Source organism: Mauremys reevesii, linkage group 2 (assembly GCF_016161935.1).
Source record: "Mauremys reevesii isolate NIE-2019 linkage group 2, ASM1616193v1, whole genome shotgun sequence".
Lineage (NCBI taxonomy): Eukaryota > Metazoa > Chordata > Testudines > Geoemydidae > Mauremys > Mauremys reevesii.
Window position 1 is genome coordinate 29,306,803 of NC_052624.1, and position 26,707 is coordinate 29,333,509.

A 26,707-nucleotide genomic window follows, 5' to 3' on the forward strand; every position below is an offset into this window, starting at 1 on the left:
GATCCATCCCTTTTGGCAGGCAGGCAGAGAACTCTTGCCTCCTTGCCAGTCAGCCCCCAGTTGAGCTAGGCTCCCTTCTTTTCTCCCTCCTCCAGACTTGACATTGGCTGCAGGTATAGCAGAGTGGGGCTAGCTGAACCCAAATGTTTTATTTAACCCCCGCTGTGCTGGATGGCAATTTCTCTGCTCCCTCATAATTGGCCTGAGACCTCCCTTAGCTATCAGTATTAGAAAACACTGGGACTAAAATTCTGTTCCTCTGTGACATTGTGAAATATCTACTACGGCTCCCATCCAAAGGAAAGATTGAACCTCCTGGAGAAGGAACTCCTCTTGAGAGTGGTCCCTGAAGAGAGACAGAGAGGGAGGGTGGGAAGAAGGGGAAGATACAAATTGAAAGGTGTATCCCACTTCCATAGTAGATCAGACCCATTGGTCCAAAGTAATTTGGGACCAAGCACTGATGTAGTGGGATAGATGGTTCACAAAGGAGAAGGAGAAACTTGGATAATACAGATGGGTTGATTGAGGACGTCAGACCAATCAGAATGTTTGTCTCGTGCCCTGGCAAGATGCAAGAATAGATTTGTGGGACTGCTGTGGACAAAAGTGCTCTCTTGAGGGGGCAGAAGTGTATATATATCCAATGAGTTCGGAGTCACCCTGGAGTCCTTTAAGCTATGAAGTTTATCATCTGTGAGGAGGGAGTTAAACAGAAAGACTTGTTGGGCTCTAAAATCACTTCATTGATCAGTAGAGCCACAGGAGATGGACAAGCTGTGGCCAGAATGTCAATGAGAGGAGGAGAAGATTCCCAAACCTCCTCTACTTGAATGTCCAAGCCAGAGGCCCCCCTTGTTAAGAGCTCCTGGTGAGCTCTGTTGTCACCACAAGGAAAGTAAAGACACTCTGGAGGAAACTGATTCACCTAGGGACGAGGAAAAGGATGAAGCTAACACAGGTTGAGGCTGGGCCTCCTCTGATAATTGCCCCTAAGGATCCTCCTGAACCCCTTCCTCATGCTTGGTACCAAGCCTGAAACCTGGTGCAGGATCAGGAGGGGTTCAATGAGATGACTCCATGTCTAGTCAAGGAAACTGAATGTGAATGATGTGGAGGTATCTTGAAATGGGGTGAAACCCCCATGGGTTCCAGAAAGGTCCATGCCAGCACCAGTCACAGGATCTCACAAGTACCCCAGGTGGTAAGGTCTATGAGGGGAGTGGTGAGACACTCTGTGGCTGGGAGACATAAGAGCCAACCTCTGAGTCAGAAGAAGAAGAATCATCTTCTCCTGACCACAGAGGTGCCATCCCTGTGGAAGCCAGAGACCAGAAGAAGAATCCACAGAAGAATTAAGAGAAGCCATCATTGTTGGATTTTCTTATGACATTAATGATGGATGAGAGGTCCAGGACACAGGAGGTTGACACAGTATTGGGCACTGCACCGAGGAGGGTGGCACTGAGTGGTCTACTGGTGCTGCCTCCTCCATGGCCTACCCCCCTCCCTCCTCTTCCCCCAGAGGCCCTGCCTCCAGCCAAGTTACAAGCAAGAGCAGGGCTGGAGGGCCAGCCGAGAACAGCCCCCAGCCTGTGTCCCTGCCCCCCAGCTCCTCTTCCCAGGGCAGATGCCGGGTCCATGGCTCCCCACAGCTGCCTGGGCTCCCCAGCAGGGCTCCAGCTACCAGCCTGGTGTGAGGAGGGGGGTCTCAGAGGGAAGAGGAGGAACAGGGGCAGGGCCTTTGGCCAAAAGAGGACAGGCCAGGCCCCTCCATTTTCAGAAAGTAGGAGGGCCACAGCCCCCTAAGCCCCCCATTCCAGTGCCCCTGCTGTAGGAGTGATCTTTTGCACTGCCAGGGACACCAGCAACAAAAAGCTCAACAAGTCCTCTGCAGCTGCCTACACATCTGGCATAAGTGGTACTGCAATACTTTCTGTCCATGTGCAAGAGATGAAGATGGTGCCTCAGACAGTTAAAGCACTTCTTCAGGCCCCAGCACCAGCGTCAACAGTGCCATCTTAGTACATAAGAGAGTGAAGGAGCACTTTGACTTAGACTGCACTCTACTCAACAGTTTGTCCCCTTTCTTTGCAGACTTAGGAATCTGTGATCTTCTTCTCCCAGAAGCATCCTTAGAAGCCTTGTGTTTCTTCCTGAGCATCGGAGAGGGCAAGCAGTGCCAGAACTCAGTCAGCACTGGAGGTGCATTTCACATGGACTCCAAAGTGCTCAGTATCTTCTCTGACCAAGAAGGCTCTGAAGGTGGTCTCAGAGCAGCCTCCATCAAAAGCAACTTCAGATTGACCTCCTGATCTTTTTTGGTCCTTGGCTTAAAATCCTTACAGTTCTGGCACCCTAATGTGAAACTCACCCAGACACCTTAAACAACTAGAGAGTGGATTGCTCGTGGGCATCAATTTCAAGCACAAAAGACTAGGCTTGAAGCCTGGTTACTGAGGCATTCCTCAGTACCAACAAACAAACCCCAAAACTGGGGAACCGAGAAAACTAATTGCCCCTAAACAAAAGTTTATCTATTACTAACTAACACTAAGAACTATACAGAGAGATATATACAACTATAACACAGAGATAACTTGCTAAAGCAAGACCAAAAAATTCCAATAACTATCACAGGTGGTAAGAAGAAACTAAGGGGAGCCAGGGACACCTCCACCTTTATACCTGCACACACTGGCATGAGGCAGCAGAGGCCACTCCAGGTTCCCGAACAGGCACTGCCGTGGGAAAAATTTCCTACAACTGTGCTTGGCGTGTGTACACACCAAGAGTAGAAGGCACATGTGCAATCACTCAAAAAAGGACTTGAAAACATATTTCTTATTTCTAGAATAACCATTAACTTAGGGATAATATAAACTGCTCATTCTTACAGGAAAGCAGGAACTTAGAAAACCATTGTTTCCTTGTTTTCTTAGTAAAACAATTCTCTGATCTTCATAGAATCATAGAATCATAGAATCTCAGGGTTGGAAGGGACCTCAGGAGGTCATCTAGTCCAATCCCCTGCTCAAAGCAGGACCAAACCCAACTAAATCATCCCATCTTAAGCATGTCTAAAAGATATCTCAGCCATTTAAGGTATCCATGTTTTATTCAGCTCATTTCCATGCCCTTTCATTTGCATTTTTTCAGTATCTGAACAGCCATAAATTCATAACTAAACTTTAATACTTTTTGTAGAATTTTTCTGATTAAACCAGATAATATAAATACAATTTCCATCAAAAACCTCTCAACTTGCCAAGTACCTCTAAAGCTTTTTGTAACTTTTCCTCAAGGTTTTTCTTCTCTCTTTCAAGAACTTGAAGATTTTCCTATAATATATAAAGAATATTTGTTTAGATCTTGTGATTTCTTTATTTTTAGCCTTTGAATCTATGAGACCAGCCCTGGATTTATATTTAGTAATTAATATCCAAGTTAAAAATCTCTTGATTTTTTTTCTTCCACTTTACCAGCTCAGTGATGACTGGGAAAACCATAGTGTATGAGAAGGTAGCAATTGCAACTGTTTTCTGCCAAATAAAGTTATATTCTAATAACTAGAATAGTTTTTTCAATAAAATAACAACCTATGTACCTCACAGATTAGTCTGAAACACTGAGCCATATTGTAATAGCTATCTTAAATAGCTGTCATGCTGCAGTGCATGAGAAATGCATCAATAGATAATACTGTTTTCATAAATCTTGACTCATATTTATTCTAAGTAAATTCAAGAATACTAATCTATATTTGTCCTTATGTAATAATATAGGATCAATTGTTGATACAATACTACAGCGCTGAAGGATGATCTTCAGGACCTGGGCAATGCGAGTGCCACTGAAAACCAGCTCGCGTGCCACCTTCGGCACCTGTGCCATAGGTTGCCTACCCCTGCACTAGGAACACAGGTGGGAGACGCACATTTAATTTCCTCTTCTGGTTGATGCAAAGCAGAGATTTAAACTTGGGCCTCTCACAGGAGAGTGCCCTCATCACAGGGCTATATAGGGGCAGATCTCTCTGTCTGTCATGCTGAAGCTGTTCCACTTCAGATAAATAATTAAGTATTCATTGGAGCAGGGATTTGAACTTGGGTCTCCCACATGCTAGATGAGTGCCCTAATCACTGGGGTAAAAGTTATAAGGAGGGTGTGACCACCATCACCTCTTCCTTTTCTAGCTATAAGGTAAATGGTGCCCAAGTCCTCTTGTGAATCTAGCCAGAACATTTTTTTTGGCTGAAACTTGGGCAAATTTGTATCCAATTTACAAATAGCACATGTGCTGACCCTATGAGTAGTGCAAGGGAAAACCCTCCGCCACTGATGCTCTGGATGCTCACATACCTGAATTGAATGGACATATGCAATCAAAGAACAACTGTAACCCTAAAAATACATACTGTATGCAGTACTGATACTATCAATATCTATTACCTGAGCTTTAATTAAATCTTCTTTCATTTTCTGATTTTCACTTTCTTTTTTAGATTGAACAACAGAAACTCTCCTTGCTTCCCTGTAATTCATAAGATACTTTCATATTAGCAATGTTTAATACTGAAGCTATTTATGATGCAGACAATCTAAGAATTTGATAACCAAGTGTTCACTCTGAAAAGTGAACTCAGATTCCAATTTCACTTTTTATTCCAAGTTATAAATAGTGCAAGAATTTGAGAAGCAAATTTTAATTCTGCAAAGATGAAGATTCAGAGCCATTGAAGTAAACTAAAGAAAGGTTAATTACCAAATAGATGTAGTTCCTCTAGTACATAGTTTGTATGGATCCACATTTCTGTGATACATATGCCCTGGAACAATAGCTCAGAACCCATTTTGTAGCAATGTTGAATGAAGCCATACAGATTCAAACTGAAAATATGCCTATACTTCGAGCTGAGGATGTAATTCCCAGCTCAAAGAGACTTACCTATGCTGGTTCTGATGAAGCTAACACACTAAAAATAGAGTGTAGCCGCAGCTGTGCGAGTAGGAGGCACTAGTCACTCCAAGTACAATGCCATCCAAGATGATAGACACATACTCGCGGCAGCTAGCCCCACCCCACGTCCCTGCCGTCATGCATGCCTTTATGGCTATATTCTATTTTAGCCCACTAGCTCAATCAGAGCTACTGGGGGTATGTTTCCTTGAGCTGGGAATTATAGCCCCAGCTCAAAGTGTAGACATACCATACGAGTACATAAAGAAATGCAACTCATCCACCTTTCATTTCCTTTCTCTACAAAACAATACCAACAGAAAATGCTAAATACTAGTAAAGAAAGATTAAAAAGTAGGAATATGTGCAGATAAATATAGTTCCCCTTCACATATGTTCTGTATGAATTCTCACTTCAACAACTTTAACTAGCAGTGCAAATCTCAAAGGAGGATGGAGTGAAGAACACTTGAGACTGTGCACTACATTTCTGAATTAGTCATTAGTTTTAGCCACCAACTCAAGAGAGCAATGTTGTGTAAAAGTACAAACAGAACTCCAAATAGCAGCTCTTCATATCTCCTGGACTGAATAATTTCTCAGACATGCAATGGAAACTGCTTTAGATTTTATGCAATGTATATCCAGGCTTTAAGATAGAGACACTCAAACAATCATAAGTTTAAATATGCAGCAGAGACTGCTTTCTCTGGATCTATCATATAATCTACAAGAAGTCAAGGTATTTGTAAATGGATTCGTTTTAACACCTAAACTACAGAGTCTGGCTTTTTCTGGCTGTGTAGTTTGAAAAATTAAAAAAAAAAAAACTATGAGATTTGTTCAAATGGAAACCAAACTTCTTTTGGCAGGAGTTCAGGGTATGGGCACAAAATCATATACTCTTAGTGAAACATTGTGTAAGGAGGGCCATCTGCATCAGCATAGAAAAGGAACTGAAGGGTGATTGGGAATGCAGTTTCTATATATTCACAGTCCAAAACATCAGCATCCTTGAAATAGCATGTGTGTAGCCCCAATAGACACCACTATGCAGAAGGTCCTGACCTTTCACACATCCCTAGAGTGGGATCCTCATAGACAATACCATGCTATTCTGCATTAACACTGCTCAGGTTGCTATTAAGGTTTTACACTACAATAGGTAGGAGGAGCTTCAGAGGAATTTAACCAAGGTAGGTGAAAAGGCTACATGATGGCAGATGGCAGTTCAGCATAAATGCAAAGTAATGCACATTATGGGTGAAAAATTAACTGTTCATATACTTCACAGCATTCTAAATTAATTGTATCAATTCAGGAAAGGGACTTGGGTCTCACTGGATTGCTCAATGAAGACCTCTGCTCAATGTGCAGTTGTAATAAAAAACAAAAACAAAATGAAAAAACCCAAGCTGTTAGACACATAAGGAACACAGTTGTGAATAATATGGAAAACAGTAATAATGTCATCAATGAATCAATCATATGGTCTGTGACAAGATGGCCAATGTTCATATGGTGGGTCCCATGCTTTTCTTCGGGGGGGCTAAGACACCACCCCTTGCTCCTGTTCTTGGGCACCAAGAGCCCCGCTAGTGGCCCAGGAAGGTAGTAGAGGAGGGAAGTGGGAGAGGAGCCTGGGTTTGCTCCTCACCCCAACCCGTCTCACCCCCTATGGGTTTCTTACCATCTTCCCCCTTGGGTGGGGTTACCCTGAGCCCTTAGACACTGGGGGAGGGAGTCTCTCTGTCCTGCTGGGGCAGGGTCTCCCTTATTTCGGTACCCTGGTCTTTCAAATCTCACAACACACCTCCAAGCTCCAATCCTCTCTCCTTCCTCCTCCCCCGTGACTGCCTGAAGCAGAGGGGTTTATTAGGTTCCTGACAGGGCCTTAATTGACTACAGGTGCTCCAATTAACCTGTATCAACCCTTCCTAGTCTACAGGGAACCACGCCTTAATTAGCCTAGGGTTTGTATATTTCCCCTCTACCACTCTCCCACTGCTCTCTGGCCTTCCTGTATCACAGGTCTTATCTGGAATACTGTGTGCAAAACTAGTCATTCCATCTCAAAAAAGGATATTGCAGAATTAGAGGGGGTTCAGAGAAGGGCAATGAGAATGATAAGAGGCCTGGAAAGTCTCAGTGAAGAGACTGAAAAGACTGGGGGTATCACTTTAGGAAGGGGACAAATAGGAGGGAACATGATAAAAGTATCTAAAATAATGAACGTATAGAGAAAGTACATCAGATGCTTCTGTTCTTCCTGTCTCATAACACAAGTGGGTGTTCCACTTCAGGTATGCATGCACCCCAGATCAGAAGTTTTTGGCAGCAGTTCCTGTTCAGCCTGCACATGCACCATACACATTCTCATGCCCCCTAGTGAGGATATATTGGGCTGCATGGCCAAACCATCCTTAGTAACTTCTCTACCATGAAGTTCCACAGAGGAAATTTCAATATAGTGGAGAAGGATAGTGGGTAGTGGAGAACCCACTGGGACTCACATCTCTAAGAACTTCACATACTGTACAAGGTGAGTAACCTCTCCTTCTTCTTCAAGCAGTGTCCCTATGGGTGCTTCACTTCAGGTGACTCCTGAGCAGTATCCCCATAAGGAGGAGGGATATCCAGAACAGAGTCTTGTACTGATGACAGAACTGCTTTGCCAACCACACCAGCTGATCTAGAGGCATGCACCAAGGCACAGTGCTTAGACAAAGTATGTGTTGTAAACCTCAACAACCAAAACATTCTTTAGTAACACCACAGAAGTAGATTCAGACTTTGCAGAATAGGCTAACACTCTACAAGGGAGCTGAATACTGGCAGAGTCATAACATGAAAGGATACAGTGGGAGATCCATCTTGAAAGCCTCTGGGTGAAGACTGTGGATCCTTTGAATCTGTTTTGCAAATGAAACAAACATTCTGAGAGACTTTCTGAATGGTTTGGTTCTGTCCAAATAAAAAGCTAATGCTCTTCTAACATCCAGGGTATGGAAGGCAGCTTTCTGCCTAGTCTGATGTGGTTTGGGGAAAAAAGCTGGGAGATGAATAGTCTGGTTAACATGAAGCTCAGAAGACATCATAGGTAAAAACTTTGGCTGTGGTAATAAGGAGACCTTTTCCCTAAAGAACATTATAAATGGGAGATTGTTATTAAAGCCACCTGTTCTCCTACCCTTCTGGCAGAAGTGATGGCCACCAAGAAAACTGTTTTCACTGATAGGTGAAGCAATGAACATGTGGATAATCACCCAAAAAGGTGTTTCATTAGATAATTAAAGACAAAGTTCAAGTCCCATATTAGTGTAGTCCCAAATTAGTTCTCTAATTTGTGGAGAAAAATTAATCAGACCTCTGAGAAATCTCAATGTAGTGGGATGAGTAAAAACTGAAAAACTGCCAAGTGAATCTTGACTTAACTCATAGTAAGACCTGATCTTTTTAATTCTAGCTGGTAGTTTAGGGATGGTGGAAAGAGAAGACTGGACAGGAGAAACATGTTGATGGGTAAACCAGAGATAATATCACCTCCATTTCTGAAGGCAAGTATGATACACGGACTTCTTTCTACTGTTTAGCAACACCTGTTGCATTTTTGTAGAACAGGAAGTCTCTGTCCCAGAGAACCATTAAGAAGCCATGCCTGAAGCCACAGAATCTTCAGGTTGGGATGAAGTATCTGATCTCCTCCTGAGACAACAGACAGGGGCTGAGTGGAAGTTGCAGCAAAGGGCTGAAGCAAGTGGAATGAGGTTACGATACCAAACTTGTCTCAGGCAAGCTGATGCAATCAAAATTACTTTGACCTTGTCCTGCTTGATTTTGTTGAGACCTTTCAAGAGCAACAGTGTTGGTAGATAAGGATAAAGAAGGCCCTTTGTCCATAAAATGAGGAAGATATCTCCCAGTGACTGAGGATCAAGGGTCCCTCTCAAATGAAACTTCTTGCATCTTGGTTGTGGTAGCAAAAAGTTCCACTTCTGGAAGTCCCCAGATTAGAAATATGCTGTTAAGGACTCATGAATCCAGCTGCCACTTGTAACTCTGGGAGAAGTGTCTGCTGAGGTTGTCAGCTGTGGTGTTCTGTGTACCCAGCAGATACGAAGCTGAGATGACTACTAGTTGTCTATGCATCAACTCCAGAGTTTTATCACTTTGGCACAAAGTGAGGAGGAGTGCAATATGCCCTAACAATTGTTGTAGAACATGGTGGCCGGGTTGTCTGTCATGATCTTGATGGACTTGGCTGTCATCAGTGGGAGGAAATGGATGCTTGCATTCCATAGTGCCCTCAACTCCATAATGCTGATGTGCAGAAGACTTACTTTAAGAGACCATTTTCCCTGGATGGTGTGAGGACCAAGATGTTCTCCCCACACCAAGAGAGATGCATCTGAAGTGACAATGGCGATTGAAGGAGTTTGAAAGAAGGGGACTCCTGTACAGACTTTGGAGGGTTTCTTCCACTAAATGAATGAGACCAGAACCTGACAGGGAATAGAGATCTGCTTATCAACATTGGGTTTGTTTGGTATGTAGACTTCCCTGAGCCATCTGTGGAAACACCAGAGATGCAATTTGACTGCTGGGTCATGAACATGCACACCACCATATAGCCCAACAGCTGAAGACAATTCATTTCCAAAGTCTGAAGGCTTACCTGAATCTTTGCAATAAGATTCTGAAGATTTGTAACCTGTTCACAGGTAGGTAAGCCTGGGCTGTCATGGCATCTAGAGAGGTTCCTATAAAATCTATCCATTGAACCTTGATCAAAACAGACTTTTCAAGATGGATCTGGAGGGCTAAAGTGTGACTCAAGGACCTCATCATTTGTACTCCCAAGAGGACCTCCTGATAGGATTGGCCCCTGAGTGACCAATCATTGAGATAAGGGATGGCAATTATGCCTAGATGATGTAGATGAGCAGTTATGGCTGCTGTGATCTTCAAGAATATCCTTGGGGTAGAGGAGAGGCCAAAAGAAGCACTTTGTATTGCAAGTTGTCATGGCTGGGAAAAAGGTACTGAGTTTGGGGGAAAGTTGGACACAGGCTGGGGCCTGCTTCTCTAGGAAATTGTGAACTCACCTGAGAGGTAAGAGACCTTATGGGGTAATGTGACTAAAGACTTCAGGTGTAGATGATCATAAATTAAATACTGGTACACCCCTTTTATAAGTTCTCCTATATTCTCTCTGGTAACCTTTTAATTCCCTACACTTTCTGTGGTGGTCAGGTCATCCTGGACCACCAGGCAATGGCTTGGTCACAATTGGAGCTGTGGGATTTGGCGCTTAGCTGGAACACCAAGTCACACTAGGGATCAATCGTCTGCTGACCTCCCAGGAATTGGTGAGAATCCACAGGTTCACACATTTATTACCACAAGATGTTGATGAGACTAAGAATTTAGAGTGATTTAGAGTGGGTTGGATGTCTATATGGATAAATGAATGGACTGGATATTTATTTCTTTGTTCTGTGTTGGTACAGTGCCTAACAAAATAGGATCCTTGGCCATAGCTAGGACTCCTAGGCTACAGTAATACAAATAATAAACAATAATACAAGTGGTCTAGGTATACTTAATCCTGCCTCAATACAGTAGGATGGACTAGTTCTGTATTTCTATGATTCATTGAAGTATGTCCAGAGTTATAACAGTTAATGCTAAAAAAAATACTAGAAGGGATATAAAGCCTGATGCTTCAGGGTTCAAGTCAATCTCTAATTAACAGGGAAAAGGATGAGATCTTCAGGGGAGGCATATTATGCCACACCTTGAACCTTCCTCCGAAGCATCTGTTGTTTGCTACTATCAGAAAGAAAATACTAGACTAGATGGACCATGAGCGTCATCCAAAATTGCAATTCCTATATTCCTATACTATCACACAGCTGGTTATTAATATTCTGATCTTATAGAATACATAGGAAATGACAGGAGAATTCAAATGCAATGTTCCAGTACCTCCATATTAAGTATTATGTCATACATAATAGTCAAGGGGAGCACATTTTGGGAGATGCCCTCAGGACATTCATAGACAGGAGTTGTAGACCAAGCTGGATGAGCAAGCATCTCAGAGAGGTGATTAGGAAAAAGTAGAAAGCCTACAAGGAGTGGAAGATGGGAGGGATCAGCAAGGAAAGCTACCTTATTGAGGTCAGAACATGTAGGGATAAAGTGAGAAAGGTGAAAAGCCATGTAATGTTGGACCTTGCAAAGGGAATTAAAACCAATAGTAAAAGGTTCTAAAGCCATATAAATAAGAAGAAAACAAAGAAAGAAGAAGTGGGACCGCTAAATACTGAGGATGGAGTGGAGGTTAAGGATAATCTAGGCCTGGCCCAATATCTAATCAAATACTTTGCCTCAGTCTTTAATGAGGCTAATGAGGAGTTTAGGGATAATGGCAGGATGACAAATGGAAATGAGGATATCAAGCTAGATATTACCACATCCGAGGTAGAAGCCAAACTCAAACAGTTTAATGGGACTAAATCAGGGGACCCAGATAATTTTCATCCAAGAATATTAAAGGAACTGGCACATGAAATTGCAAGCCAATTAGCAAGAATTTGTAATGAATTTGTAAACTCAGGGGTTGTACCGTATGACTGGAGAATTGCTAACATAGTTCCCATTTTTAAGAAAGGGGAAAAAGGTGATCTGAGTAACTACAGGCCTGTTAGTTTGACATCTATAGTATACAAAATCTTGGGGGAAAAATTTAAGGAGAAAGTAATTAAGGACATTGAGGTGAATGGTAACTGGGACAAAATATAACATGGTTTTACAAAAGGTAGATCATGCCAAACCAACCTGATCTTCTTTGAGAAGGTAACAGATTTTTTAGACAAAGGAAACGCAGTGGATCTAATTTACCTCAATTTCAGTAAGGCATCTGATATGGTTCCACATGGGGAATTATTAGTTAAATTGGAAAAGATGGGAATCAAACTGAAAGGTGGATAAAGAGCTGGTTAAAGGATAGACTACAACGGGTCATACTGAAAGGTGAACTGTCAGGCTGGAGGGAGGTTACTAGTGGAGTTCCTCAGGGATCGGTTTTGGGACCAATCTTATTTAATCTTTTTATTATTGATCTTGGCACAGAAAGTGGGAGTGTGCTAATAAAGTTTGCAGATGACTCAAAGCTGGGAGGTATTGCCAATACAGAGAAGGACCAGGATATCATACAGGAAGATCTGTAAACTGACCTTGTAAACTGGAGTAATAGTAATAGGATGAAATTTAATAAAGAAAAGTACAAGGTCATGCATTTAGGGATTAATAACAAGAACTATTGTTATAAGCTGGGGAGGCATCAGTTGGAAGTAACAGAGGAGGAGAAGGACCTCGGAGTATTGGTTGATCACAGGATGACTTTGAGCCGCCAATGTGATATGGCCATGAAAAAAGCTAATGCAGTCTTGGGATACATCAGGCAAGGTATTTCCAGTAGAGATAAGGAGGTGTTAGTACCGTTATACAAGGCACTGGTGCAGGGGCGGCTCTAGACATTTCGCCGCCCCAAGCAGGGCGGCATGCCGCGGGGGGCGCTCTGCCTGCGGATGCTCCACCGAAGCCACGGGACCAGCGGACCCTCCGCAGGCACGCCTGCGGGAGGGCCACCGGAGCCGCCTGCCGCCCTCCCAGCGACCGGCAGAGCGCCCCCCGCGGCTGGGGCCAGCAATTATGAGGAAAGTCAGGCTTCACCCCTGTATTTTTTGGCTTGAACATATTCATATATATTCAGTTCTCGCTGCCACCAGTCAGTTTTCTAAGTGTCTGACACACTGCCTGTTCCCCCAAAAACTTCCCCTGGGAACACAGATTCAATCTCCCTGAATCTCAACACAAAGGGAAGCAGCCCACTTCCCCCCTCCCTATTTCTCCTAGCCTACTCCGGAGAGATACACACCGATTCAACTCCGTGAATCAAACCCAGGAGGAACTCACTCTTCCCCCCTCCCTTTCCCCTGAATTTCCACAAGAGAAGGAATTAACCAAGTCCAAAGAAAAGAAAAGAATTTATTAAAAGAACAAAAAGAAAGTACACTATCTCTGTAATACCAGGATGGAACAATACACAGAGTCTAACCTATAAATCTGGAGAGAATTCCCCCTCCCCCTTTCTTTCTCAGTAAAAGCAAAGTAGCAACAACAGAAATAAAGATATTCCTTGAGCAAAACACACAATTGCAAATCTAGAAATAAATTTATAATACTAGTACGCCTTTCTAATACTCACTAGACTGAATAGATGAAAAGTACTGCAGAAACCTGGGAGGACTTGATTAAGATGTCTGGACTCTCTTAGATCCCAAAGAGAACTCAACTCAAAAACAAAGAACACAGGGGGAAAAAACTTCCCTCCACAGAGATTTGAAATTATCTTGTCCCTGATTGGTCCTCTGGTCAGGTGTTCCTCAGGTACAGCTTGTTAACCCTTTACAGGTAAAAGAGACCTTAACCCTTAACTAACTGTTTATGACAGCCTCTGTAATCTTTGCAAACAGATGTGGCCATTAATAGGGCAAGAGGTTTAACTCTTTCCTTCCCTACCCAGGACTAAGGTCTACATATCCTCTCACCATTGGGTTCTTTTTCATTATTATTATTATTATTACTACATATGTGTCAACTGAATACTAACTTTGGAAATTAAATGGTTAATACTTTTCACTGTAATTGTTCAAATTTTTGTGGGAGACATCTCTATAGTATGACAAAGTCAGAATTGGCAGCTGGTGGTTGAAGATAGGTATATCAGCCTCAGAATGGTTAAAGCCCGTTTTCCTATAAGCTGAAAAGATGTTAATTAGGGATACCGGAGACTAATTAAGGCCCTCCTATGACCTTTAAAAACCAATTCCAGTGAGAGGGGGAGGGACGAAAGGTCAAGAAATAGCTCTAGAAGAGTTAGATGCAGCAGGGGGGGAATTTTTCCTAAGGAAAGAGCTATTCTCTTCCCTATGGGGAAAATATTGAGTTTACCATTGTGTGGAGATGGGCTGGCAACCAGGAGCCAGCATAATATGGGTCAGTGCCCTGGTGAAAGCAAGGGCATTTATTTGTGTGTGTTGGGGGTTTGGCTTAAGAAAAGCACTTGAGCCAACTCTGAAGCCTACTTTGTGAAATGGTAAATAAAACACTGTTAAGAACTATAAACCTCCGAGACCGACTGACTTGCCCCTCCAATCTGGAGAAAGAACTGCTGCAGCTGATGTGGCTATAGAGATGTTATCACAGTAGATAATTCTGTAGACAACCTTGTATAACTAAAGTCATTTTTTTCCTCCTGTAAGAATTATTTATAACCTTATTTGGGGAAGCAAAATAACTTATTAGTTAAAATAAAATGTAAAATGTTTATCTGTTGGAAATCTTTAATATGGGTGATAATTTTACTATATCTTTGTTTTTGTTTTTTAAAACCATGCAAATTATCTACATGGTCACATTTTTCATAATAGATTATAATTAAAATTAATTTTAAGTAAGTTGATGTTCTGTGTTACTGATTTCAAAAGAGGCAATTCCTTTTGGGCCATATTCTGAGGGCCTTCTGTAGATGTTAGGTTTTGCTGGCAAACATTATGATAGCTTTTACATAGCCAGACTGATTAGGCTAGAGAGCCAGACTGGTCATTTTTATATTTGTGTTTTAATCAAGACCCTCTGTATGCTGTGGCATGCTGAATGTAAGTTCTGTGGTAGGTACTCCAATGTGGCAGAGTAGATATACTATGCAACTTCATTTAACTTTTTTTTAATTGAGGTTTCTATTTAGTTGTGTGAAAATCAATAATAGAAACAGAACAATAGCCCCAGTGTTACTGATTTTTCATATTGAATTTTACACCATTGCCCTATTTTCAGTTTTCCATTTCTCATTTGTTATTAAAAAAAATCCATAATTGTGGTATCAAGAAGATAGTTGGAGGTTTTGGCAGCTGGCCAGGGCAAAAGTGGGGCTTTTGACACCTGAAAAAGCATGGGAGATAATCTGCACATAAGTACATTACTTAGGTTGCAAGTTTCTGCTAAGATTATCAGCAATTACATAACTAACAATATTAGCATTTAAATTGTCATCTTTCAGAGTTAACAGACCCTCAAGATAAACAGGGGAAGTAAAACCTATAGGGCTCTCTGTAAATTAAGAAAATATGCACCTCTGTTAACAACATTAACTAATTGCACTGGTGCATGTTGTCTTAATGTAGAGAGGACCTTAGAGGGTTTTTTTTTCCAGACTCCCTAAGAGCTCAAGAAGACAATGTATCCTTTACATTTTTAAAGTTTTCTTCAAAATCATGGCTACACGTTTTTTTTTAATTGAATATTAGATTCTGGAGCACAATTATTTTTATTATGGTAGACCCTAGAGGACCCCTTACACCACTGTGCTAGCTACTGTGCAAACAGAGTAAAACACAGCTCCCTGTCTTAAAGAGCTTACATCTAAATATCCAAAAGAGGGGGAGTAGAGACATACAAATAGAGTAAATAACATAATGGTTTGCCAGAATCATGTTTGTTCCACACATTTTTTGTGTTTGGTGGGGATATTTTAATAATTTTGGGTGGGTTATTTCTCCATTAGGTGGATTATAGGATGGGTAGATGAGGGAAAGGAGCAAAAAACACAGGACACATGGAGTAAGACTCAGTGAAAAGACTGCAGGAGCTAGCAGCCAGTTAGCAGTGGGGAAGGAATGTTCAGAGAAAAATCTGTAGAAAGCAATCTGATGGCATCTATGTGGCCTGTGAGGCTTTTTCTTGTGTTTATTCCTGCTGGGTAGAGTTTCTCTTGTATCCTGTGCTGGGTCCTCACTGGAGTTTTTCTTCCCCAAGCCGATTACGCAAGGTGTGCCTCATGGATCCTATTGCCCCTGGAAAGGCTATAGTCTCACCTGCACAGTTCTAGGTCTAGCAGACACTGTTAGAGAGAAGTAGCCCCAGCTGAATCTCACCTTTTCCCTTGATGATATGCTGCTGAAATACCTGAAGAGGCTATTTCTTGTTAGTCATAAGGGTAAACTTGGCAAATTCTGTGGCCACAGAATCACAAAAATCAGGCCCTAATTTTAAATGAATGTATAAGTGTCCAGAGCAGGGGACACTGTTTAGCATTAAAAGTAAATAAAAGGCCTAGAGGAGGTTCAAGATAGCTTAGACAAGGATGACATTAGGTGAATAGTTCTCCAAACACAAATTCAAAGGAACCCTTCCCATACACATTCCCCAAATTCAAATCACCCTCAGTCTTCTTCTAACGGTGGCTGCTTCATCTCCTTCACCTTGTCTACCTCTCTGGAAGAGCAGAAAGGCTGATTTCTTCTCCCCCCGTCCCATACTTCACCCCCAACTTCACAGATGGCTTCTCTTACCACCCTCCGTGTCCATTAATGGTTCTGTGGAGAAGAGGAGAACCTAATCAAGCAGCCTAGTATTACAGTGACATTTATTTTTGTGGCACTAGGAAAGTAGGGAACTCTGTATTTAGGTGTGTTTTTGTTTGAGAAGAAGGGCAACCAAATAAACAGGATTTAAAGGAGCCACTAAATTTTTTCCCACCTCCATAGCAGCACTTCAGCAATGGGGGCTGGAAATCTGTCAGGTTTTCCCATCCCCTGCTCTGCTATCTCTGTCCATAGGACAACCAGATCCAAGGAGTACAACCATGTTGGAAGCCAAATTTCTACTTCGCTCATCACTGGTAGAAGTAGCAGCTCCCTGCAGGGTTTCCTGTGCTTACACACCTCTCAAATACCAAGGGGCAGAGCAACACAATGGCAAGGTTTTCTGTGAGCCCACCAAGTTAGAGTTAGAACCCTTCATGAAACTGCTGAATAACTTCAGACTCATTATGACAGGTGTGGCTTTTAACTCCCTCAAGTTACAAGGAAAGTGAAAGAGACTTTCTGGACAAAGGGAATAGGGTCTGGTGTAGAAAGGCTTCTGCTAGGAAATTTTAGAAACAGCCACACTTGGGGGAGGAAGCTCAGAGTGAGGTCTATATTTGCTAGTGTTGATTTAACTATCAGCAACAGCCAATCCCCAGGAAAGGATTTTGAAGTATATATAATGTTCAGAGTAGGATGGGCACACTACTTGTTCACAAGCAGACATTATAATGAATGAAGATAGATTTTTTTTAACAGTGAATCCGGTCATATTGTGAGTATAACCAGACTTAGCTTCATATAAAGTTCACCAGATTTTGTATTATAACAAGTACTTTTCTTATTCTGTTCACACTTACCCTGCTGCCTGAACTCCTGATAGGGAAGATACTTCAGCATCCTCAACAGGTTGTTTTCTCTCCAGTTTTGATAAAAATCTCTTTCTGGATTCTGGTATTATTTTTTCTTTCTGTAAAATTTTACACAGTAAGAGTAAAATAATGGGAAATATTCTGCAGCAAAGAACAGTATCATGGCTTGTGTATAGGGCCTATTGCAGGCAGGCAGACAGCAGCATAATAGCAAGCTAACAAAACTGAAAATGGGAGTTTGTGTGTCCTTTTTTCTTCTACTTCTTCTTGACAGAAGCTTAGGGGGAAAAGGCTATGACAGCTACAGAGGTAGTGACGCAAAGAATGGAACAGAAAAAAACGGTTACTCACCTTCCCATAACTGTTATTCTTCAAGATGTGTTGTTCATGTCCATTCCAATCAGGTGTATGCACGCGCACATGCACATTGGCTGGGAGATTTTTCCCTTAGCAGCATCCTTTGGGTTGGTCTGGGCACCCCCTGGAGTTGCGCCCTTGTGGCGCCTAATATATAGCCCTGCTGACCCTCCATCCCTTCAGTTCCTTCCTGCCAGCTACTCCAACAGAGGGGTAGGAGGGTGGATAGTGGAATGGATATGAACAACACATATCGAAGAACAACAGTTACAAGAAGGTGAGTAACTGTTTTTTCTTCTTCGAGTGCTTGTTCATGTCGATTCCAATCAGGTGAGTCCCAAGCAAATTTTAGGAGGCGGGGTCGGAGCTGACCACTGACTGGAGCACTGCCCTACCAAAGGCCACATCATCTCTGGCCTGCCTAGTGATTGCATTGTGTGCAGCGAAAGTGTCTATCGATGACCACGTCGCCGCCCTGCAGATTTCCTGTGTGGGGACCTGAGCCAGGAAAGCCATTGATGAAGCTTGTGCTCTTGTAGAGTGCGCCATTATCAGGGGCGCTGGGATTCCTGCTAGATTGTAGCACTCTGTAATGCAGGCCACAATCCAGGATGAAATGCGCTGAGTTGAAACAGGCTGTCCCTTCATCCTGTCCGCTATTACAACAAAGAGTTGTACTGACTTTCTGAACGGCTTGGTCCTTTCTATGTAGAAAGCCAGTGCTCTGCAGACATCGACAGTGTGGAGTCTCTGCTCCCTGCCACTCGCATGAGCCTTAGGGTAGAAAATCGGAAGGAAAATGTCCTGGTTGAGGTAGAACTGCGACACAACCTTGGGGAGGAAGGCTGGTAGGGTCTGAGCTGAACCTTGTCCTTAAAAAACATGGTGTAGGGCAGCTCGGACGTTAGGGCCCTGAGCTCAGACACCCCCCAGGCTGAAGTGATCGCCACCAGGAACGTGACCTTGTACGAGAGGTAGAGCAGGGAGCATGTTGCTAGGGGCTCAAAGGGATGTCCCATGAGCCTACCGAGGACTAGGTTAAGATCCCAAGCAGGAACCAGTTGGCGGACATGTGGGTACAACCTGTCAAGACCCTTCAGGAAGTGACTGACCAAGGGGTTAGTGAAAACTGGGCGGCCCTGCACCCCCAGATGGGAAGCCGAGATGGCTGCCAGGTGTACTCTTATGGAGGATAATCCAAAACCTGGGGCACTGAGGCTAGCGCCGGGAAGAAGTTGCGCTGAGCTGACCAGATTGAAAATCTCTTCCACTTTGCCACGTAAGTGGCCCTAGTGGAGGGTTTCCTACTGGCCAAGAGAACGTGTCTGACTTGTTCTGAACAGGAGAGCTTGAACAGATTTAGCTATGGAGCCTCCAGGCTGTAAGATGTAGCGACTGCAGGTTCAGGTGTTGGAGCCACCCATGATCCTGCGTGAGAAGGTCCAGGAAGAGCAGCAGGGTAATCGGGGACCCCACAAACATGTCCAGGAGAGATGTGTACCAATGCTGGTGGGGCCAGGCTGGAGCTATGAGAATGACCAAAGCCCAGTCTCTGTGGATCTTGAGCAGGACCCTGTGGATGAGCAGTATGGGTGGGAAGGCATACAGAAGCAGACCCCCCCGCCCCAATGGAGGAGGAACGTGTCCACTGTGGAGCCCAGACTGTGATTCTGGAAGGAGCAGAACTGCTGACACTTCCTGTTGCGTTGCGTGGTGAAGAGGTCTATCAGGGGACAGCCTCACCTCTGGAAGAGCGAAGGGACCACTCATGGCTGTGAAGAGAAGTGCTGAGGCGGTCTGACAGCTTGTTCTGGACTCCCAGAAGGTACGACGCCTGCAGATTGACTGAGTGTTCTATACAGAAGTCCCATAACCTGAGAGCTTCCTGGCACAGGGGAGAGGAGCGTGCACCCCCCTGTTTGTTGATATAGAACATCACGGATGCATTGTCTGTTATGACTGATACACATCGACCCTCTAGATATGGGCAGAATGACTGACACACTAGGTGTACCACCCTGAACTCTCTGACATTGATGTGAAGACAGAGATTCATCTGCGACCAGAGGCTCTGAGTCCTGTGGACCCCCAGATGAGCTCCCCACCCCAAATCTGATGCGTCCGTCACTAGCGTCAGGGATGGCTGTTGGGCGGCGAAGGGGACTCCCAAGCACACCTGCTGAGCATCAGTCCACTACAGAAGTGAACTGAGGATGGGGCAAGGCAGGGTCACAATGCTGTCCAAGCTGTCCCTGGTAGGCAGGTACAGTGACGCAAGCCACGACTGTAGTGGTCGAAGCCTGAGTCTGGTGTGCCAAACCACATACGTACAGGCCTCCATATGGCTGAGCAGTTTGAGACAATTTCTCGCAGTGGTGGTGGGGAACTTCCTGAGTTCCTGGATCATGGCATTGAGGGCCTGGAATCTTGCCTCCAGAAGGAATGCTCTGGCTTGAGTTGAGTCCAGGACCGCCCCATGAACTCTATCCTTTGGACTGGGGACAGTCGATTTCGTCTTGTTCAGTAGAAGGCCCAGATTCTCGAAGGTGGCTCTGATGGATGTCACCTGATCTTCCACCTGAGCCCTGGATCAGCCTTTGATCAGCCAGTGGTAAAGGTATGGGAACATCTGTACCTGGTGTCTCCGCAGGAAGGAGGTGACAACTGCCATGCTCTTGGTGAATACTCAAGGTGCTGCTGACAGGCCGAACAGGAGAACAGTAAATTGGTAATGGGAACTGTTGATCACAAACCTGAGGTACTTTCTCTGGTTTTGCACTATCGCTATGTATCATATCCATTCGGGGGGTAGCTCAGTGGTTTGAGCATTGGCCTGCTAAACCCAGGGTTGTGAGTTCAATCCTTGAGGAGGCCATTTAGGGATCTGGGGCAAAAATCTGTCAGGGGATTAGTCCTGCTTTGAGCAGGGGGTTGGACTAGATGACCTCCTGAGGTCCCTTCCAACCCTTGATATTCTATGATTCTATGTGAAAATATACATCCTTCAAGTCGAGGGCAGCATACCAGTCTGTTGGATCCAGTGAAGGGATAATGGAAGTCAAGTTGACCATGCAGAACCAGAATTTCCTCACAAACTTGTTGAGGTCGCGCAGGTCCAGGAAAGGCCTTAGACTGCCTTTGGCTTTCGGTATTAGGAAGTAGTGGGAGTAGAAACCCTCGTCCCTGTGTTCCAGTGGAACACCTCCAAAGTCCCCAACTCTAGGAACGATTGCACCTCCTGAATGAGAAGTTGCTTGTGAGAAGGAGCCCTGAAGAGGGACGGGGAGGGGGAGTGGCAGGGTGGGAAGGCACAGAATTGGATGGAGTATCCCCTCTCTACCGTGCAAAGTACCCAGCGAAACGAAATTATACGGGACCATGAATGGTAGAAAGGGGACAGTCGGGAGGAGAAGGTAAGGCGGGGTGAATCCAGTCTCTGGGCTAGTTTACCATCCTCAACCACACCTTCCTGAGCGGTAGGAGTCAAGCTCTGCCTCCAAGGTTTCAGACACTGAAGACCACGGAGGAGCCAATTCTCGGTGCCTCAAACGTTGAGAGCTCGGGCAGTGGGAAGGCTCTCTATTGGAGCATATAGGTGCCAATGGACCAGGCGAAGAAGAGTGTCTCGACATCATATCCAGCTTTCCTTTTGAATGCACCGGAGGACGGGGCTCCGTCGGCACCGAGGGTTCCTTCCTGGCAAGCAAGAACGGTGCTGTCAGGTGGAGGAGATCTCTGGCAGCTTGATATGCTTCCGGCATGGATGGGAGCTGAAGTTGCCACGTAGGCGCTAGTGATCAAGGTCAGGCCAGATTCGACTGCCTCACCTGGGCATGAGTCGACACGGCCCCGGAAGGAGACGCTGAGGAGTGGCCCACCTGGGGTCGCACTTCTTGAGGCTTAGCCAGAGAAGAGTGGTCATCTGGCTCTCTCTTCTTTTGAGGCACCAGTGAATGGGAGCGGTGCCAACTGTCAGATGGGCCCGAGAGGAGCCATGGCAGTGCTGGGCGTCTCTGGTGTCCTTCTTCAGTGCTGAAGACATGGACAGCACCAGGGCACTCCGTGTTGAGGACGATGCCAACGGGGTCGGGTCTCTTGAGCCTGGGTCGGATTGGGGGAACAAGGCAGCCTCCATGAGGATCACCTTCAGCCACTGTTCCCATTCTTTAAGTGTTCTCGGGAGGAACTCGCAGCAGATCTTACAGTGATCTTTCTGATGGGTCTCCCCCAGGCACCTGAGACACAATGAGTGTGGGTGGCTCTTAGGCATGCGCTTGGCGCAAGCCACACAGTTCTTAAATCCCGGGGACCATGGCATGCCATGGTGCCAGGCCGGAGTGGGGTGGGGGAACCCCCAACAACTATACTATACTAAACTTTAACTGGTATTACAAACTAACTAACTATATACACAGAAAACGAAGAGAACTTGCTAAGCAAGAACCAAGGGAAGTTCCAGCCACCATCACTGGTGGTAAGAAGGAACTGAAGGGGCGGCGGGTTGGCAGGGCTATATATTAGGCAGCATGAGGGTACGACTCCAGGGGGCACCCAGGCTGACCCAACGGATGCTGCTAAGGGAAAAATCTTCCAGCCAATGTGTACGCACATACACCTGATTGGAATCGACATGAACAAGTACTCGAGAAGCACTGAAGATAACTGGATGTGGAAGCTGCAGGAAGTACATTATTCTGGAGAGGCTACTTGAAAGGTACTGCATTTGTTTGCTATGCTGCCAGACAGAACTAGTGGTAAGAGAAGACCCAAGATTTGGAGAGGCAGCAAGAAACTGTGATTAAGTTTGAGGAGGATTTGAGAGGATGATGGACGGAAGGCTGAAGGGAAAACTCAAGACTTGCAGGCATATGCTGGACTAGAGAACTGTGAGGGTGGCAAGCTGGATGAAGAAAGAAGTCAGTGGAAGCTTGTAAGTACAAGAACAAGGCAGAGGAAAAGAGCAGCTAGCAAAGGAGAAAGAGAGCTCAGGACAGGTTTGCTGAGCTGGAAAATGAAGAGGACAAGCAGGCAGTAACAGAAGATGAGATCAAGGAAAAAGAGAAGAGCAGCCAGTCCTATAAGAAAGCCAGATTTTGGAGCCCCATGAAAATAGATTACCTGCAGAAGTCTGAAAGTGAGAACAGGTGACAAGAAGACTTGCAGCCAGAAAGAACAGAAGGAGGAAGGTCTGAAAGTTGCACCAATACCAGAAACAGGCAGATCTATGTGCTTGGGGATTCCCTACCAAGAACAGTCAGGCATGTCACCAGAGCTGATCTGGAGAACAGAACGTTGTGTTGTCTACCTGTGGACAGTTGATCATTGTGGAGGAGGCTTAGAATTAGTTTCTGAAACTTTGATTTAAAGTATTTGGAGCCTGCATCCCAAGCAAGGCGGGAAAAGTTTGTAGAGGAGGATTGCAGACAAAACTGCGTGAACAAGATCTCAAACAGGTTATTAAGAGAGAACAGAAAGCCTATAAGGAATGGTGGAAGGGATAGATCAGCAAGGAAAACTACCTCTTGGAGGTCAAAGGGTAGGGGAAAAGCAAGAACTGCCAAAAGCCAAGCAGAGCTGTACCATGCAAAAGAAATTAAAACCGATAATAAAAGGTTGTTTGAACGTATAAATAAAAAGGAAACAAGGAAAGAACAAGCGGGACTACTAATTACTGAGGACAAGGTTGAGATTAAAGATAATCTACGTATGGCACAACATCTAAATGAATACTTTGCCTCAATTTTCAGTAAGTGTAATGAGGAACTGGGGATAGTGGCAGGATGGCTAAAGGGAACAAGGATACGGAAATAGAAATGATCATATCCGAGGTGAAAGCTAAACTAAAACAGCTTAATGGAACCAAATCAGGGGCGCGGATAATCTCCATCAATAATATTAAAGTAATTGGAAGATTAAATTGCAAGGACAATAGCAAGGATTTTTAACGAATCTGTAAGCTTCGGGGTCATATACTAATACTGGAGAATTGCAAATATAGTAACTATCTCTAAGAAAGAAGGGGAAAAGTGATTTGGGAAAGGGAAGGTTACCCACTTTGTGCAGTAACTGAGGTTCTTCAAGATGTGTGTCCCTGGGGGTGCTCTACTTTAGGTGTTCGTGTGCCCCTGTGCTTGTAGTCGGAGACTTTTGATAGCAGTGCCCAGTTGGCTCGCACATGCGTGGTCCCTGCCTCGCGCTACTGCAGGCAGTTAACTGACGCTGTGCAACCAACCCCCATTCAGTTCCTTCTCTGTTGCAGAGACTAATAAGGAAACTCCAAAGTAGAGGGTAGGAGGAAGGGTAGTGGAGCACCCACAGGGACACACATCTCAAAGAACCTCAGTTACTGGACAAGGTGAGTAACCTTCTTTTCTTCTTCGAGTGCTGTCCCTGTGGATGCTCCACTTTAGGTGACTACAGAGCAGTGCCATCCAATGGAAGGAGATGCTTCAGAGTTGAAGTCATGACTTCCAATAGTACAGAGCATCTGAAGGAGGTATCAGATGTTGCCTGTGGCTCTAAGGCATAGTGCTGTCTAAAGGTATGGGCTGAGGCCCAAGTAGCAATTCTACAAATGTCCATGATAGGTACATTGTGCAGGGAAGCCATGGAGGCTGATAAGGCTCTAGTGGGAAGTGAGCGAATCCCCATGAGGGATTGGCAGTCGCACTGATGATAGCAGAGTTTTGTGTGATTATGGATCTACTTGGAAAGTCTTTGTTTAGAGATGGTGCTCCTTTTGGAACATTCAGTGATGGATAGAAACAGTCTGGGTGATTTATGGGATGGTTTAGTCCTGTCTATGTAAGAACCCAATGCCCTCTGAACATCAAGATTATGAAGTGTGTAATGTGTTCTATCTGTGTGGGGTTTAGGGGTGTGGTCTGAGGGAGGCTTTATCCTCAAAGAAGACCATGTATGGGGGTTCCACCATGAAAGCCCACAGTTCTCCCACACGTCTGACAGATATCATTGCCCCAAGAAATGCTACTTTCATAGAACGGTGTAGCAGTGATTATGTCGTCATGGGTTCAAATGGGGAAGAGGTGATGATCCAAAGGACCAGGTTCAGGTCCCATGGTGAAGTGGAGGGATAGCTCAATGGTTTGAGCATTGGCCTGCTAAACCCAGGGTTGTGAGTTCAATTGTTGAGGGGGGCACTTAGGGATCTGGGGCCAAAATCAGTACTTGGTCCTGCTAGTGAAGGCAGGGGAACGGTGCCAAATGGTGGATGGATCCACCGGCGCCGAGTTGAGTCGGCGTGCCAGGGCCAATGCCAACTCCATTAGCAGGGCCTGGAGTCAGATATCTCTTTCACACTTCGTTCAAGGCTTGAACGATCTGCAGATTTTACAATGCTCACTTACGTGAGTCTCGCCCAGACAGTGAAGTCACTGAGAGTGTGGGTCACTCCTGGGCATAGAACTGCGACAGGAGTCGCACGACTTGGGCATGCCCTGAGCCAGGCAACTAACTAGAAAAGCAATCTATGAAGAAGAGTTGTACTACTAAGGCTAGAAGTGCTACAGCAGAGCTGGAGCATGACGTTCTGACTACCTTCACTGGCGGCAAGAAGGAACTGAAGGTAGGGGGAGTGTGCAGCTCCCCTTATAGCGCGATACAGAGGCGCCACTCTAGGGGTCGCAGGGGTGCTCCCCCACTACGAGTACTGCTAAGGGAAAAACTTCCGGCACTGGTGCACGTGGTGAGCATGCACACCTACTGTGGAATACACATGAGCAATCACTCGAAGAAGAAAGATGAATTCAAACTGGAACAGGTGCGGAGAAAGGCTGCTAATATGAGCAGAGGAATGGAGAACCTGCCTTCCAAGAGGAGACTTAAGGAGCTTGGCTTGTTCAGCCTTAAAAAATGAAGGCTGAGGGAAGATATGATTACTCTTTATAAATACATAAGAGGGATAAACACCAGAGAGGAAGAAGAGTTATTTAAAGGCCAATGTTGGTACAAGAATAAATGGATATAAACTGGCCGTCAACAAGTTTAGGCTTGAAATCAGATGAAGAGGACTGACGTTCTAGAACAGTCTTCCACCAGGGGGTGAAAACCGAACTTGTTTCAGGACTGAGCTTGGTAAGTTTATGGAGGGGATGGTATGATGAGGTTGCCCTCAATGTCATAGGGCCCATCTGCCATTGCTATTAGCAAATATCTCGCATGGTTGGGGATGGGACACCAGATGAGGAGGGCTCTGAGTTACTACAGAGACTCCTCTCCCAGGTGTCTGGGTGGTGGCTCTTACCCACATGCTCAGTGTCTACGTGACTGCCATATTTGGGGTCAAGAGGTATTTTTCCCACAGGCCAGACTAGCAGAGACATTACGGGGGGGCTTACCTTTCTCTGCAGCATGTGGCCTGGGTCACTCGATAGTTTGAAATAGAGCAAATGGTGGATTCTCTGTAACTTTAAGCCTTTAAATCAAGATTTGAGAACTTCAGCAGTGGGTGGGTGATGTTCTGTTGCCTGCAATGTGCAGTAGGTCAGAGTAGACCAGGGGTGGACAAACTTTTTGGCCCAAGGGCCACATCTGGGTATGGAAATTGTATGGCAGGCCATGAATGCTCACAAAATTGGGGTTGGAGTGCGGGGGAGAGGGGGATGTGAAGGCTCTGGCTCGGGGTTCGGGCCCCGGGGCGTGGCCAGAAATGAGGAGTACAGGGTACACGAGGGAGCTCCAGGCTGAGGCAGAGGGGGTGGGGTGCGGGGTGGGGGGTGAGGGCTCCAGCTGGGGTGCAGGTTCTGGGGTGGGGCTGGGGATGAGGGGTTTGGGGTGTAGGAGGGTACTCCGGGCTGTGACCGAGGGGTTCAGAGGGTGGGAGGGGGATCAGGGTTGGGGCAGGGTGTTGGGGCACAGGCTCAGGGGTGCAGGCTCCAGGCAGTGTTTACCTCAAGCGGCTCCCGGAAGCAGCAGCATGTTCCCCGCTCCGGCTCCTACATGGAGATGCAGCCAGGTGGCTTTGCTGTGCACTGCCCTGTCTGCAGGTGCCACTCCTGCAGCTCCCATGGGCTGGGAACCACGGCAAATGGGAGCTGTAGGGGCAGCATTTGGGGTGGGGGCAG

General features: G+C 45.1%; 1 protein-coding gene across 22 annotated transcripts in view; it reads right to left on the reverse strand.

Moving 5' to 3' along the window:
• CCDC7 (coiled-coil domain containing 7) overlaps positions 1–26,707 on the reverse strand; it is a 334,724-nt gene that overhangs the window by 218,472 nt on the left and 89,545 nt on the right. For 21 of the 22 annotated variants that reach the window (XM_039527959.1, XM_039527957.1, XM_039527971.1 and 18 more), the window contains 4 exons: positions 17,256–17,365; positions 16,381–16,404; positions 4,453–4,534; positions 3,276–3,341 (listed from right to left, as the gene is read on the reverse strand). In XM_039527959.1, the coding sequence (XP_039383893.1) occupies positions 3,276–3,341; positions 4,453–4,534; positions 16,381–16,404; positions 17,256–17,365 (282 nt within the window). The remainder of the gene's footprint in view (positions 1–3,275; positions 3,342–4,452; positions 4,535–16,380; positions 16,405–17,255; positions 17,366–26,707) is intronic. The other variant, XM_039527966.1, reaches the window with a different exon arrangement.